At 43.4% G+C, this 13,674-nt stretch overlaps 1 protein-coding gene across 1 annotated transcript in view; it reads right to left on the reverse strand.

The window, feature by feature from the left end:
* The window catches only part of LOC137310891 (protein argonaute-2), a 120,160-nt gene that overhangs the window by 80,798 nt on the left and 25,688 nt on the right, over positions 1 to 13,674 (reverse strand). The window contains exon 3 of the mRNA XM_067978445.1: positions 2,456 to 2,576. Within this exon, the coding sequence (XP_067834546.1) occupies positions 2,456 to 2,576 (121 nt within the window). The remainder of the gene's footprint in view (positions 1 to 2,455; positions 2,577 to 13,674) is intronic.

Below are 13,674 nucleotides of genomic sequence, written 5' to 3' on the forward strand. Positions count from 1 at the left end.
TCCACTCTACCAGTGGTAGCAGAGCTATCAGCTTCTCTCTGGAACTTCCTCCTTGAACCCCTCTGCCTCACTAACTCCCCAGCTGCAAATATTCCTCCAAATCTGACTTCTTACTGCTTAGTATCAGTTTCTCCTTTGTGGAGAACCTTGGGATATTTACTATGTTAAAGGCAGTATGCAAGTGCAAGCTGCTGTTGTGCCATCACGACTCCACAATCCAAACATCAATGGTTTGTATGCAAAATAGCTACATCCCTTTTAATTTCTCTTGTGCAACATAAACAGAATATACATGAAAAGCCACTTGTGAAACTGATCAGAACATGGCTCTCAAGTAAGCTCACTCCGAGAATACAAGTCATACCCCATAGCTCATATTGTACCCGGTTTACTATAAAAGCAGATGTGCAACCACATTGCAATGAAGGCAGGAAGAATCTTTTACATAGTGCAGGTGAGTTTTCTGTTGAGACGGAGGCTCGGGAAATTTCATTTGAGACAATACAGTAGGTTAAACGAACCATAAGAAGCATTTGAGATAGTAACGATACCTGAATAGAAGTCAGATACAGCCAGTCCAGTGCCATGAAAAACTGAACAGATAAACTGGGCACAGGAAGTGTAGCGGTTATGTTACTGGACTAATAATAGAGGCCTGAGCTAATAATCTAGAGAACACGAGTTTAAATCTCACCATGGCAGTTTGAGAATTTGAATTCAGTTCAAAAAAAAAATCTGGCAATAAAAAGCTGGCATCACTAAAAGTGAAGTTTGTCGTAAAAACCTAACTGAAAACTAATCGTAAAAAACTAATGTTCTTCTGGAAAGAAAACCTAAAGCCGTCCATACCCAGTCTAGCTTATATGTGACTCCAATCCCATACCAATGTGGCTGACTCTTAATTGCCCTCTTAAGTGTATCAAATGTATCATTTGGATCAAACCGCTGCTGCAGCGATTCAAGGCGGCCCACCACCACCTTCTCGGGGCAACAAAGGATGGGTGATAAAATGCTGGCCTTGCCGGCAACTTCCACATCCAAGAATGAAAAGAGCATCTAAGAATATTTTCTAGATTTGCGATTTCAACTTGTGTGTTGCAAATACATTGCACAGATGAAATGATGCATGTCTTTAATCTGACCTCAGTAAAAGTGGGATCTTACTTTAACTTTAGATTTGCAATTTGTTCTAGAATGAGTGTCACAAATATGCAAACCCAGATCTTGCTACATATACAATATAAGACCTGTAGGTTTTTACAGAAGCCATACACCATTTTGTTTTTACACAATGATCTACAAAATACAAGTATTCCCTTTGATGCAATTCACAAAATTATTTCAAAAAGTTCACAATGCCTTTGGCATTACTAGCTATCTGTCTCTCAATTTCTCACAGCGTTCAGTTCCATTCACAACCCCTCAAATAATGAAGTAGTCCGAGCCCGCATGCAGCAAGACCTGGACAACATCCAGGCTTGGGCTGATAAGTGGCAAGTAACATTCGCGCCAGATAAGTGCCAGGCAATGACCACCTCCAACAAGAGAGAGTCTAACCACCTCCCCTTGACATTCAACAGCATTACCATCACTGAATCCCCCACCATTAACATCCTGAGGGTCACCATTGACCAGAAACTTAACTGGACCAGCCATATAAATACTGTGGCTACGAGAGCAGGTCAGAGGCTGGGTATTCTGCAGCGAGTGACTCACCTCCTGACTCCCCAAAACCTTTCCACCATCTACAAGGCACAAGTTAGGATTGTGATGGAATACTCTCCACTTGCTTGGATGAGTGCAGCTCCAACAACACTCAAGAAGCTCGACACCATCCAGGACAAAGCAGCCCGCTTGATTGGCACCCTATCCACCACCCTAAACATTCACTCCCTTCACCACCGGCGCACTGTGGCTGCAGTGTGTACCATCCACAGGACGCACTGCAGCAACTCGCCAAGGCTTCTTTGACAGCTCCTCCCAAACCTGCGACCTCTACCACCTAGAAGGACAAGAGCAGCAGGTACATGGGAACAACACCGCCTGCAAGTCCCCCTCCAAGTCACACACCATCCCAACTTGGAAATATATCGCCGTTCCTTCATCGTCGCTGGGTCAAAATCCTGGAACTCCCTTCCTAACAGCACTGTGGGAGAACCGTCACCAGACGGACTGCAGCGGTTCAAGAAGGTGGCTCACCACCACCTTCTCAAGGGCAATTAGGGATGGGCAATAAATGCCGGCCTCGCCAGCGACGCCCACATCCCATGAACGAATAAAAAAAAATTTGCAAATATACAAATTCTAATATTTACAAGACTGGTGACAGAAAACCAGCACTCTACATTTTTCAAACCTCCACATATTAAAAGGCAAAATTTGGTATGACCTAATGAATGTAAGGGTAAGTACTCAATGCTTTAACATTTGAAGTTCATAACTTAATTTTACTCACCCTGTCTCGCCCTATAGGAAGAGGCATTGCAGTGTAGAGGTTCTTCCTTCCATCAAACACCGGTTTCCGGTCCCCAAAGATCTGATTTTTAAAATGTTGAACCATATGTTCAACAATTTCCCTGAAAAAGTAAAATAATTTCATTTCTGCAGCTGACTGGATATATGCATCTTTTATCCAAGCATACAATACAAACATCCCAAGCTGGTTTAATTCACTCCTATTGTACAAATTCTTAATCTAAGCACAAAATGTTTCCCAATTAATAGTTTTATTAAAAAAACATACGACAATGAAATTGCACCTAGACACAGTAGCACACTTTATATTTGTATAGCACTTTTCTATATTGTGTGAAATTGCTTTGTGATGTTTCGACAATTATTATTAGAATGTATGACTGTTATGCAAGCAAACCATTAATTTAGAAACACAGGTGTCCAAATGTAAGTTCAGAATGTTGAATCTAACTAAAAGATTTTAGTACAAAGGTTCAAATATTGATCAATTTATTTGAAGCTCAGAAATAATGTTGGTATAAAGTGTCTCAGCTAGGTTATAAACTAACATTATTTACTAATGGAGAATGCAGTTGTAGCAGCTTCAGGTTAGATTTAGAATTCAAATTTTATGGTTTATTATATTAAATCCTAAATGTAGATTTTTTTTAATGTTCTATACTGAACCAAATAAGACAGAAGTTATTTTTAAAAGTTAAATTTGGACAATTTAAGTTTGAGGAAAAAACTGACTACTTCAATTAAAAGTGAAGCTGCCATATGCTCACCTCCATTTACAGGAGGGGGAGTCTAATTTGATAGCGAAATATAAAATTGTTACCAAAATTTGGATCTTGCCAGTACTGTACTATTTTGCAATATATTCTGATGTTCAAGCTATGTATTGTTACAACATTGAACTACAGCCTCTTTGACCCTTAATTCCATACGGCCTATTTGTATTTACGAGATATTTCACCTCGCTCCACTGACGCACTACTACAAACATTTTCTAACAAAAGCATTTGAACAGAAGAGTTGAAAGCTTGTGGTATAAATGCTAGGTGTGATGGGTCGCTGTAAAATAGAGATGTATATTTAGAATAATATTTCTGTGTCATGTACGTTGAATGTCAACATCAATTTATTTTTCATTATTAAAAATGGTTCAGTGTCTGTATTTTTCTCCTTTCTTGCTGATTATTTTCTACTTTATACTTACACTGGTCAAACTGCCATGGCAGTGCACACAGGAAGTCAAGACAGTCTTTGGATAAAATGGAGCGAGAGGTCAAGGGATGAACGAACTGGGATATGCAGACTTAATTCAACCCCCATCTTGAAGTCATACATTCTGGGAGGAAAGGAATGCTTGCTATGCTGGGTGTTGCAAGTTATTTTTCCATTGAGATGAAAAATCCTACCTCGGTAGCTGAGGATTTTAACAGAGAATGGGTTCCATTCAAGAACTTTCCAGCTTGAGAGAAAACAATGTTTTAATCAATTTATTGTTCAATATTTAGTGCTTTTCGCTTTGGGTGGTTTTGGATTGCCACAGTTAACGTGAAATTAATGTGGCAGATGCATCAGGATTCAAGGTCATGGGAAATCAGGTTTTCTGGGTAGGCGAGGGTGAAGCTGGTAATTTTAGGAACTAAAATCACTTACTTAACACTTTTCATTCAAATTTAACATGGCAGGGAGTTATGCCTAAAAAAAGTGGCATGGTAGGAGTGTTAACGCAAGGACAGAGCTAGGATGAGGGAGAGGGACGTATGGGAAGAACCAGTAATAAAAAAAGTAACGTATTCTAAATTCTAAATGATGAAGAAGAGGCCTCAGAAACTCTAAAAAGAATCATAATATTTGAAGTTAAAATTAAACTGAAAAAAAGTATGAGCAAAAGGATAAAAACTGAAAGCAAAACTTATGCAAAAGGAAAAGAAGATGGCTTCGTACTCATTCTGTAAACATCCTAATTGTTTGAGAGACACACAATAAAGATATTCACAGACTGGGCAGAAAAGCACCGGAGCAGTCAAAATGTGTAATTATAACAAGTTTACACAGGCAAATCCCATATTAAATATGGATGGATGAAATTATAAATTGGAAAAAGTTGACGTAGAAGGTGACAAGCACAAAAGGAATCCAATCAGCTCATCCTCTCTGTGCAGGCTCTTTTCTAGAGCACTCTAAATCTAATCTCATTGCCATTTACCTTCCTCTGCTTCATGTGTTTATCCATTGCACTACGAGACTGATGATTATGATTATGTTCAAGCAACCAGACCACAATTCCAGGGAGCCACAGTGCAGCTCCAGACTTCCCTGCCTCTACCCTAAGCCGCCCCAAGTCCCATATCTCCTTTTTACTGGCCTTAACCCCAATTTAACTACTTCCCACTTTCAAACCCACTCTCCTGATTTGCAAGTTCCCCCCACCCAAACTGCTGTTACTCCCTGTTAGATAACTTTGTTAACCTCAGAGGGGGATATAGGATAGAACCTTTTTAACCGTCAGACGACCACAGAGGGCCTTAACCTTGCTACTTGACAAACGTACGGTTATAAACGAAAGAGCGCAAAAAGAACAAAACAGCGGATTTGAAGACCTAGTCCGCTGCGCTGCTGTCCAGAGACTTTGATCGGGTAATACCGACCTTGATTCTGTCAATCGTTGCTTCAATACTGTGTATATTATTGATTCTGCTAATGTTACAATAAAGCCTGGTTATACCCAATTGGGAATGCCAAGCCGAATCATTGGCAGGGTGACCTAGGGCCGATTACACTCTGACACGCGGCCCAACAAAGTGGCGATCCGCGGCAGGACTTGGCAAATAACAAGGCAAAGTAGCCGTAGCAGAATTCCTTTGGGTTGTAAAGGGTCATAACTTAACTCCTGGGGAAGAAAACTAGTTTAGTAGACGAGGAGTGAAGATGATGCGCTACCCACGAACAATTAAGCAGCATGAGTAAGAAAGGGGAATCCACCAATATGAGGAGAAAGGTATTCTGGTAATGTCCAAAGCGGACGAACCATACAAGGAGTCGTGTGCCTGGATATGAGAACAGATCAGGGAGCTAAGAAAATAAAGCCAGGCAAACAAGCAGAACATGTGTACAGATATGCTACGTGGTTCTGCGCTGTTAAAAATGAAGATAAGGCTAAAAATTTTAAAAGGAGGAAATAATGGAGCATAAGTGCCAGAATGAATGTGAGAAAAGAGAAGTGCAGTCAACTGGGAGCTTTCACTTGCGAATCACTGAGTTAAGTGCTATGTTAGGAAACCAATCAGTGCTAGTGAACTTAGCAACTACGCAAGGGTCAGAACAGGTGGCACAGGAGTGTGAGAGAAAGAAGCTGAAAAAGGAAGTAGAAAAGTTAAAACAGCAGTTAGAGGATGCAAGAGGAGCGCTGAAGGAAGAGTCCGAAAGGAATAAGGAAATGGGTAAAAATGCAAATACAAGTGCTCAGGAGTCGGTTGGGGCAGAGAACAGCTATGTTAGAGGCAGTAACCCGAGGAAGTTGTGAATTTGGAGGTGATGAAGGTGAGATGACGACCCTGGGGAGTGTTGGAGAATGTGGTGTATCACTACCATGACGATGATGATCCTCCCAAGGGAGCAGAGGGACAGGTAGAGGTGGTGTACAGGTCAGTCCGGACTAATAATGGGTCAAGTAACAGGTAATTATGAGGTGCATCGCTCAATCATCCAGGTTGAACAGCAGGAGGTGAGCAAGAGATGGGTCAGATTAAAGACGGAAGGGACCCATTAGAGCTCGTTCAGATATTCGGGGTCTTCATCCAAGGTCATCCTGAACTTGGTGATCCGGATCTTAAGTGCATATTGTTGTATGGCTTGAGTCCGGACCTCAAGGCATGATTGGACCCAGTGATCTTTACTGCCACCACTAACTCTCAAGCTGTAAAGGATGCTATTCTTGTAGTGCTAGAAATCAGATAGATAGATGTTTGTGGTGTGATCGGTAAATGTAAACAGGGACATCAAGAGCACCCGCAGGTATTTGAGCAGAGATTGCATGAGCTAGATGTTATGTCCCAGCCGCTGGGCCCAGCAGGGACCAATCATCGCAGTCTGGAGGGATATAAGTTGTTCCTCTCAAAATTGACACCGAAAGTTAAAATAGCCCTGGGAGTGGTAGTGAATGGAAACAGTGCTTGGGCCGCAATCATGGCCGCTGTACTTCAGAATGTACACACTAGAATCTATGCAACTGACTCATGTTGAACTGAATACGGATGGTATTTAGATGCGAATACCTGATCCGGCTGCGATGGCTATTGGGATCCGATGCATTAACCTGGTTTGGGATATTGATTGATTATACAAACCAATGTTTGTGGATAAAACACGTGACAGGACAACAGTCTAATGCGTCTTCCGCGATTATATCTGATGTTTTTGTCGTGTATGCAATTAAGAATCCTGAACCGTACCCTCCCCTCACTCATTCTGACCCAGGCATTCAAGCAACCTTGGACCAGATGAGATGGGGTAATGGCTAAACATAAATATGATTGTGGTAGGTTAGACGAGAAAGAAAGGGTTAATGGCGCACTCTACGGTAAATGTAAACAATATCCGATTCCCAATGTGAGCCATCCTTATGCAAAGGCTGCAATTGACTCTCTGCAAGAGCAAAATGTGATCAGTCAGGGATCATTCACTGTGAATTCACCAATTTGGCTGGTAAAGAAACCAGATGGTAGTTGGTGATTGACAATTGATTACAGGAAAATGAACCCAGTCACACCTTCGTGCATGCCTGTGGTGAGAGATTCACACATGTTGCTGGCACAGGTCTCGAGGACGGCAGAGCTCTTTCCTAGATATCTCCAATGGATTCTGAAGTGTTCCAGTTCACCCGGAGGATCAGTATAAGTTCACATTTACTTTCAACGACCAACAATATACCTGGACATGTTTGCCACAGGAGTTCCATAACCCCCTACAATCTTCCACAAGCGTATGGCGTTTATACTGAAGGGATGTTCTCACTCAGTCTGTTCTAGAAACATAGAAAATAGGAGCAAGAGTAGGCCCTTCGGCCCTTCGGGCCTGCTCCGCCATTCAAAATGATCATGGCTGATCGTTTAACTCAGTACTCTGTTCCCGCTTTTTCCCCATATCCCTTGATCCCTTTAGCATTAAGATATCTATCTCCTTGAATACATCTAATGACTTGGCCTTCACTGCCTGCTGTGGTAGAGAATTCCACAGGTTCACCACCCTCAGTGAAGAAATTACTCATCTCAGTTCTAAATGGCATACCCCGTATCCTGAGACTGTGACCCCTGGTTCTGGACTCTCCAGCCATCGGGAACATCCTCCCTGCATCTAGTCTGTCCAGTCCTGTTAGAATTTGATATGTTTCAATGAGATCACCTCTCATTCTTCTAAACTCTAGTGATTATAGGCCTAGTCGACCCAATCTCTCCTCATACGTCAGTTCTGCCATCCCAGGAATCAGTCTGGTAAACCTTCGTTGCACTCCCTCCACGGCAAGGACATCCTTCCTCAGATAAGGAGACCAAAACTGCACACAATACTCCAGATGTGGTCTCTACAATATGCGGATGACATTTTGATTGCCACCAAGATGCAAGAACAACATCTGATAGTACTCCAGGACTGTCTGGGCAGTCTAAGGCCGGCCGGTCTCACGGTCAATCCCAAGAAAGCTCAGCTACTACAATCAGAACTATCTTTTCTGGGATTACTTTATCACATGACAGAAAGGCACCTGACACCCACAAGGTGGACATTATACAGAGACTGCCATTGCTCTCCAGTCGTTTTTGGGCTCGTGGGGTACCAACGATTGTTCATTCCACAGTTTGCAGAACTCACTAATCCATTGTACGACTTACTCAAAGGAAACGATGCTTCAGTCCAGTAGGATTAGACGGACGAACATACCGATGCAGTAACCAAGCTGAAGCAAGCGGTTGCACAGGCTACGTACTTGATCTCTCCACATCCAAATCAGCCGTTGCACCTGGAAGTGGTGGCCACCACCGAAAGCCTAGCAACCGTACTGTGCCAGGAGGTGCATGGCAGGTTGACACCAATCGCTTATGCATCCTGGCTGGAATTCAGAAGGCATTCGACCCATGTGAGCGACAGCTTCTAGCAACCTTCTGGGCAGTCAAGCATTTTACTTATATCACCGGGCTACAGACTTTGGTGTTGCATTCACCCCACACCCCTCTGAACTTGTGACTAAAGCCCGGTGACACATTGGTCTGGTTGCAACGACTGAACCATTGGACATTGCTGCTGATGGAACTTGACATCCAGATCACCCCTAAAAAGACACTGCTCATTCTGCATTTTTTTTGGTACCAAGGGGAGTCACACGTGTCCCTTGCCCGGTTTGATCACCGCCCAGTCCAAAAGACCCCAACAGATGATGCGCAAAGCATCTACATTAACGGCTCATCCTATCACGTGAATGGGAAACCACATACTGGATTGGCGGTGGTTACCCAAGCAGGTGTACCAGTGTGAACATAACACACACTCTACACAGTATGCTGAATTGGTGGCTTTACTAACAGCTGTTCACATCACATCTGATGTGGCTACCAACATCTATTCGATCAGTGCCTATATCATCAATGCAGTACTGTTGTTGCCTTTACTTCCGGCATAACTTCTGTACTGCAGACATGCAGCAATGCTCTCCGAACTTTGGGTGGCGCTACAAGACAGGAGGGCGCCTATCTACCTCAGCAAAGTCAAAGCTCATAGCACAACTACTAGAACTGTATAAAACACAGTTTATACAGTTCTAGTCACCATATTACAGGAAAGATGTGATTGCACTAGTGAGGGTACAGAGGAGATTTATGAGGATGCTACCAGGACTGGAGAATTTTAGCTATGAGGAAAGATTGGACAAGCTGGGGTTGTTTTCTTTGGAACAGAAGAGGCTGAGGGGAGATTTAATTGAGTTCTATAAAATTATGAGGGGCCGAGAGAGAGTGGATAGGAAGGACCTATATCCCTTAGCAGAGAGATCAATAACCAGGGGGCATAGATTTAAAGTAATTGGTAGAAGAGTTAGCAGGGAGCTGAGGCAAATATTTTTAAACTCAGAGGGTGGTGGGGGTCTGGAACTCACTGCATGCAAGGGTGGTAGAGGCAGAAACCCTCATCGCATTTAAAAAGTACTTGGATGTGCACTTGAAGTGCCGTAACCTACAAGGCTACAGACCAAGTGCTGGAAAGTGGGATTAGGCTGGATAGCTCTTTCTCGGCTGCCACAGACACGATGGGCCAAATGGCCTCCTTCTGTGCCGTAAATTTCTATGATTCTATGAAAATAGGATACCACATGCCCACGGAAACTCGTTGGCTGATCAACATGCTAAGGCGGCAGCACAGCACGGGGCGCTGGGGGAACCTACTCCCATGCAGCAGGTGTCAGTGGTAGACTCTCCAAACCCCCTACTGACCTACACACCCAACAGAACGAATGAGCCCTACTGCCAGATCAGAGAGTGGCACGACTAAGGGAAACCTCTTCCACGACCCACGCCGTATGCCCACCGTACGACTCTCCTGATCCATCAGTCACATTCGATCCTCATGTACGAAGGGTCTGGGTGCCAGTTCCCAGTTGTGTGTGTGCGCCACCCAGTTATGCAGAAGACTTCTTCCAAATGTTTCACTCATCACCTATGGGCGGTCATGCGCCATCAGAAGTTATTATCTCTAAGATCAAAGAATCAGCCTGGTGGCCCTCCCTTGAATCCGATCTTGAATCCGATATTGTTCAGTTAGTCAATGTTCAGTTTGTCTGCAGCACAACCCAGGTGCTAGTGTTAATTGAGCATTTTTAAGGTCGGCACCTCCGCCAGACAGTCCTTAGACCCACATTCAAATTCATTTTATTGGCCCACGACCACAAGCGCCACGAGGTTTTGTTCACTGTCTAGTCATTTCGGATAAGTTTACTAAATGGAAAGGGCTTTCCCGGTACGCACCAACACAGCTTTAACCGCAGATTGCGTGATGTTGTGCGAGACGATCTGTAGCTGGGGAGTACCAATACAGGTGAACAGTGATCAGGGGTCACATTTCACAGGGAACATTTTTGCCGAGCTACAGGCAATCATGGCAATCAAACAGAAGTTACACATTTACTAGAATGGTTCCAGGGATGAAGGACTTCAGTTACATGGATAGACTGGAGAAACTGGGGTTGTTCTCCTTTGAGCAGAGAAGGTTGAGATGAGATTTGATAGAGGTATTCAAAATCATGAAGGGTCTAGACAGAGTTGATAGAGAAAAACTGTTCCCACAGGCGGACGGGTCAAGAACCAGAAGACATAAGATGATTGGCAAAAGAACCAAAGGCAACATGAGGAAAAACTTTTTTTTTTTTTTTTTTTACACACAGCGAGTGTATGATCTGGAATGCACTGCCTGAGGGGGTGGTGGAGGCAAATTCAATTGCGCCTTTCAAAGGGGAAAGTACTTGAAGGGGAAAAATTTGTAGGGTGGGAGAATGGACCTAGCTGGATTGCTCTTGCAGAGAGCCGGCACAGAATCGATGGGTCAAATGGCCCCCTTCCGTGCTGTAACCATTCTATGATTTCCCATCACCCACAATCCTCAAGGGTAGTGGAAAGAGGTGACCGAATCCTAAAAACGATGCTCAGGAAATTTTGTGCAGGTCAAGCCGCACAATGGGCAAATATGCTTCCTATGTGTTTAATGGATATCAGAGCCACCCCAAATTCTACAACCAGCATATTATATCAGGCTATGACCAGAAGATTGATGAGGACACCTGGTCACTGGTTAACCCCAACAGCTACGCCAACGTTGCAGGGAGCGGTTACTGAAAATTGGGTGCAAAAAAAAAATGGAAGAATGAATCAGAACCACAAACATGTATGTGGCTAAACAATTGGGCAAATCAAAAAAACAGATGAAAAGGTATTTAGACAAAAAGGTACCACCTTTTGAGTATCAGGTCGGTGACACAGTAATGATAATAGATTATGGCAGAAAGGAATACCCCTTTGCACCTAGATGGAAGGGACCGTTCCTCATAATCGATAAAGCTAACCCATCAGTATACTTGATTCAAAGTACGTGGAAGAAGAATGTGAAAAGCATCATATCAACCAACTTAAAACAGCAGGTTAAGAATAAGTCTGAAATAATAACAAGACGCTATGCTTGGTTTACAGAACTAAAACTGGAAATGGAAATTAGACGATATCTACTGCTCAGACTGATATCCGACACAGTCAACGACTCAAACATGAAACATCACGGTCGATGGAGATGGGAGTTCAAAGAGGTCACAGCACACAGCTGGACCAGCCACTACAAGGACTATACCTTGGGGACAGAAAGCTTATGAACTGTGCGCTGAATGAAACCAAAGAAACGACTTACCATATCCCAGGAGGGTCAGGAGTTTGTACTCAATGTTTATGTGTTGGTCAGGACCCAACCCTTGCAGAGGCGCCACGTGTACATTTTTGGGGATGGTCTAGTGATAACGATACCTTGGATAGAATTAAGCAGCAAAGGAATCAGGAGCTATCCGCGGATATTTGTTGAGGGAAGGTCGTGTCTGGCTAACTTGACTGAATTTTATGAGGAGGGTCGATGAGGATAGCGCATTTGATGTAGTGTACATGGATTTTAGCAAGGCTTTTGACAAGGCCCCACATGGCAGACTGGACAGAAAAGTTAAAGCCCACGGATCCAAGGGAAAGAGGCAAGTTGAATCCGAAACTGGCTCAGTGACAGGTGTTTGTGACTGGAAGGCTGTTTCCAGTGGGGTTCCACAAGGTTCAGTACTAGGTCCCTTGCTTTTTATGGTATATATCAATGATTTAGACTTAAGGGATTAAGAAGTTTGCAGGTGATACAAAAATTGGCTGTGTGGTTGATAAGTGAGGAAGAAAGCTGTAGACCGCAGGAAAATGGGCTGGTCAGGTGTGTGAAAAAGTGGCAAATGGAATTCAATCCAGAGAAGTGCGAAGTAAATCCTTTGGAGAGGGCAAACAAAGCAAGGGAGTACACAATAAATGGGAGGATACTGAGAGGCATAAAGGAACAGAGGGACCTTGGAGTGCATGTCCACAGATCCCTGAAGGTAGCAGCACAGGTAGATAAGATGGTTAAAAAGGCATAGAATATAAGAGCAGAGAGGTTATGCTAGAACTGTACAAAACGCTAGGTAGGCCACAGCTTGAGTACTGCGTACAGTTCTGGTCACCACAGTACAGAGGAGATTTACTTGCCAGGACTGGAGAATTTTAGCTATGAGGAAAGAATGGATAGGCCGGGGTTGTTTTCCTTGGAACAGTGGAGGCTGAGGGGTGATATAATTGAGGTGTATAAAATTACGTGTGGCCTAGATAGAGTGGATAGGAAGGTATTTTTCCCTTAGCAGAGGGGTCAGTGACCAGGGGGCATAGATTTAAAGTAATTTGTAGAAGGATTAGAGGGGTGCTGAGGAGAAATGTTTTCACCCAGAGGGTGGTGGGGAGGATCTGGAACTCACTGCCTGAAAGGGCGTTAGAGACAGAAACCCTCAACTCATTTAAAAAGTAACTTTTAGGGCTACGGACCAAGTGCTAGAAAGTGGGATTAAGCTGGATAGCTCATTTTCAGCCAGCACGGAAACGATGCACCGAATGGCCTCCTTCTGTGCCGAAGCTTTCTGTGATTTTATATAAAGAAATTGACCCCTGAAATTCAATGTGGGATGTTTTAAGTGATATCTTCACTCACCCCTCGGTCAGAATCACATCACATGTCTTGGTGGTGTTGCAAGTGGCTATTATTGTTACATTGAGTATTATGATGTACTGTTTAAAGCGTAGGTCTAAAAGGCTTAACCGACGTGCTAATAATCTGGAGCTAGCTGCCCTTATGCAGGAGGGAGAAGATGATTAGTCATCCTGTTGAGGGATCAAAACTACATTTTTCACCCTCAAAGCAGGGAACTGTTAGATAACCTTGTTACTTGACAAACATAAGAGTATAAATGAAAGAGCGCGAAAAGAACAAAACATAGCAGATTTGAAGACATATCACGCTGCGCTGTTGGACCGGGTAATACCGACCTTGATTCTGTTAATTGTTGCTTGAATACTGTGTGCATTTATTGATTCTGCTAATGTTACAATAAACCCAATTGGGAGGGCCAAGCCA

The sequence above is a fragment of the Heptranchias perlo genome, chromosome 3, assembly GCF_035084215.1.
Source record: "Heptranchias perlo isolate sHepPer1 chromosome 3, sHepPer1.hap1, whole genome shotgun sequence".
In the NCBI taxonomy this organism is placed as follows: domain Eukaryota; kingdom Metazoa; phylum Chordata; class Chondrichthyes; order Hexanchiformes; family Hexanchidae; genus Heptranchias; species Heptranchias perlo.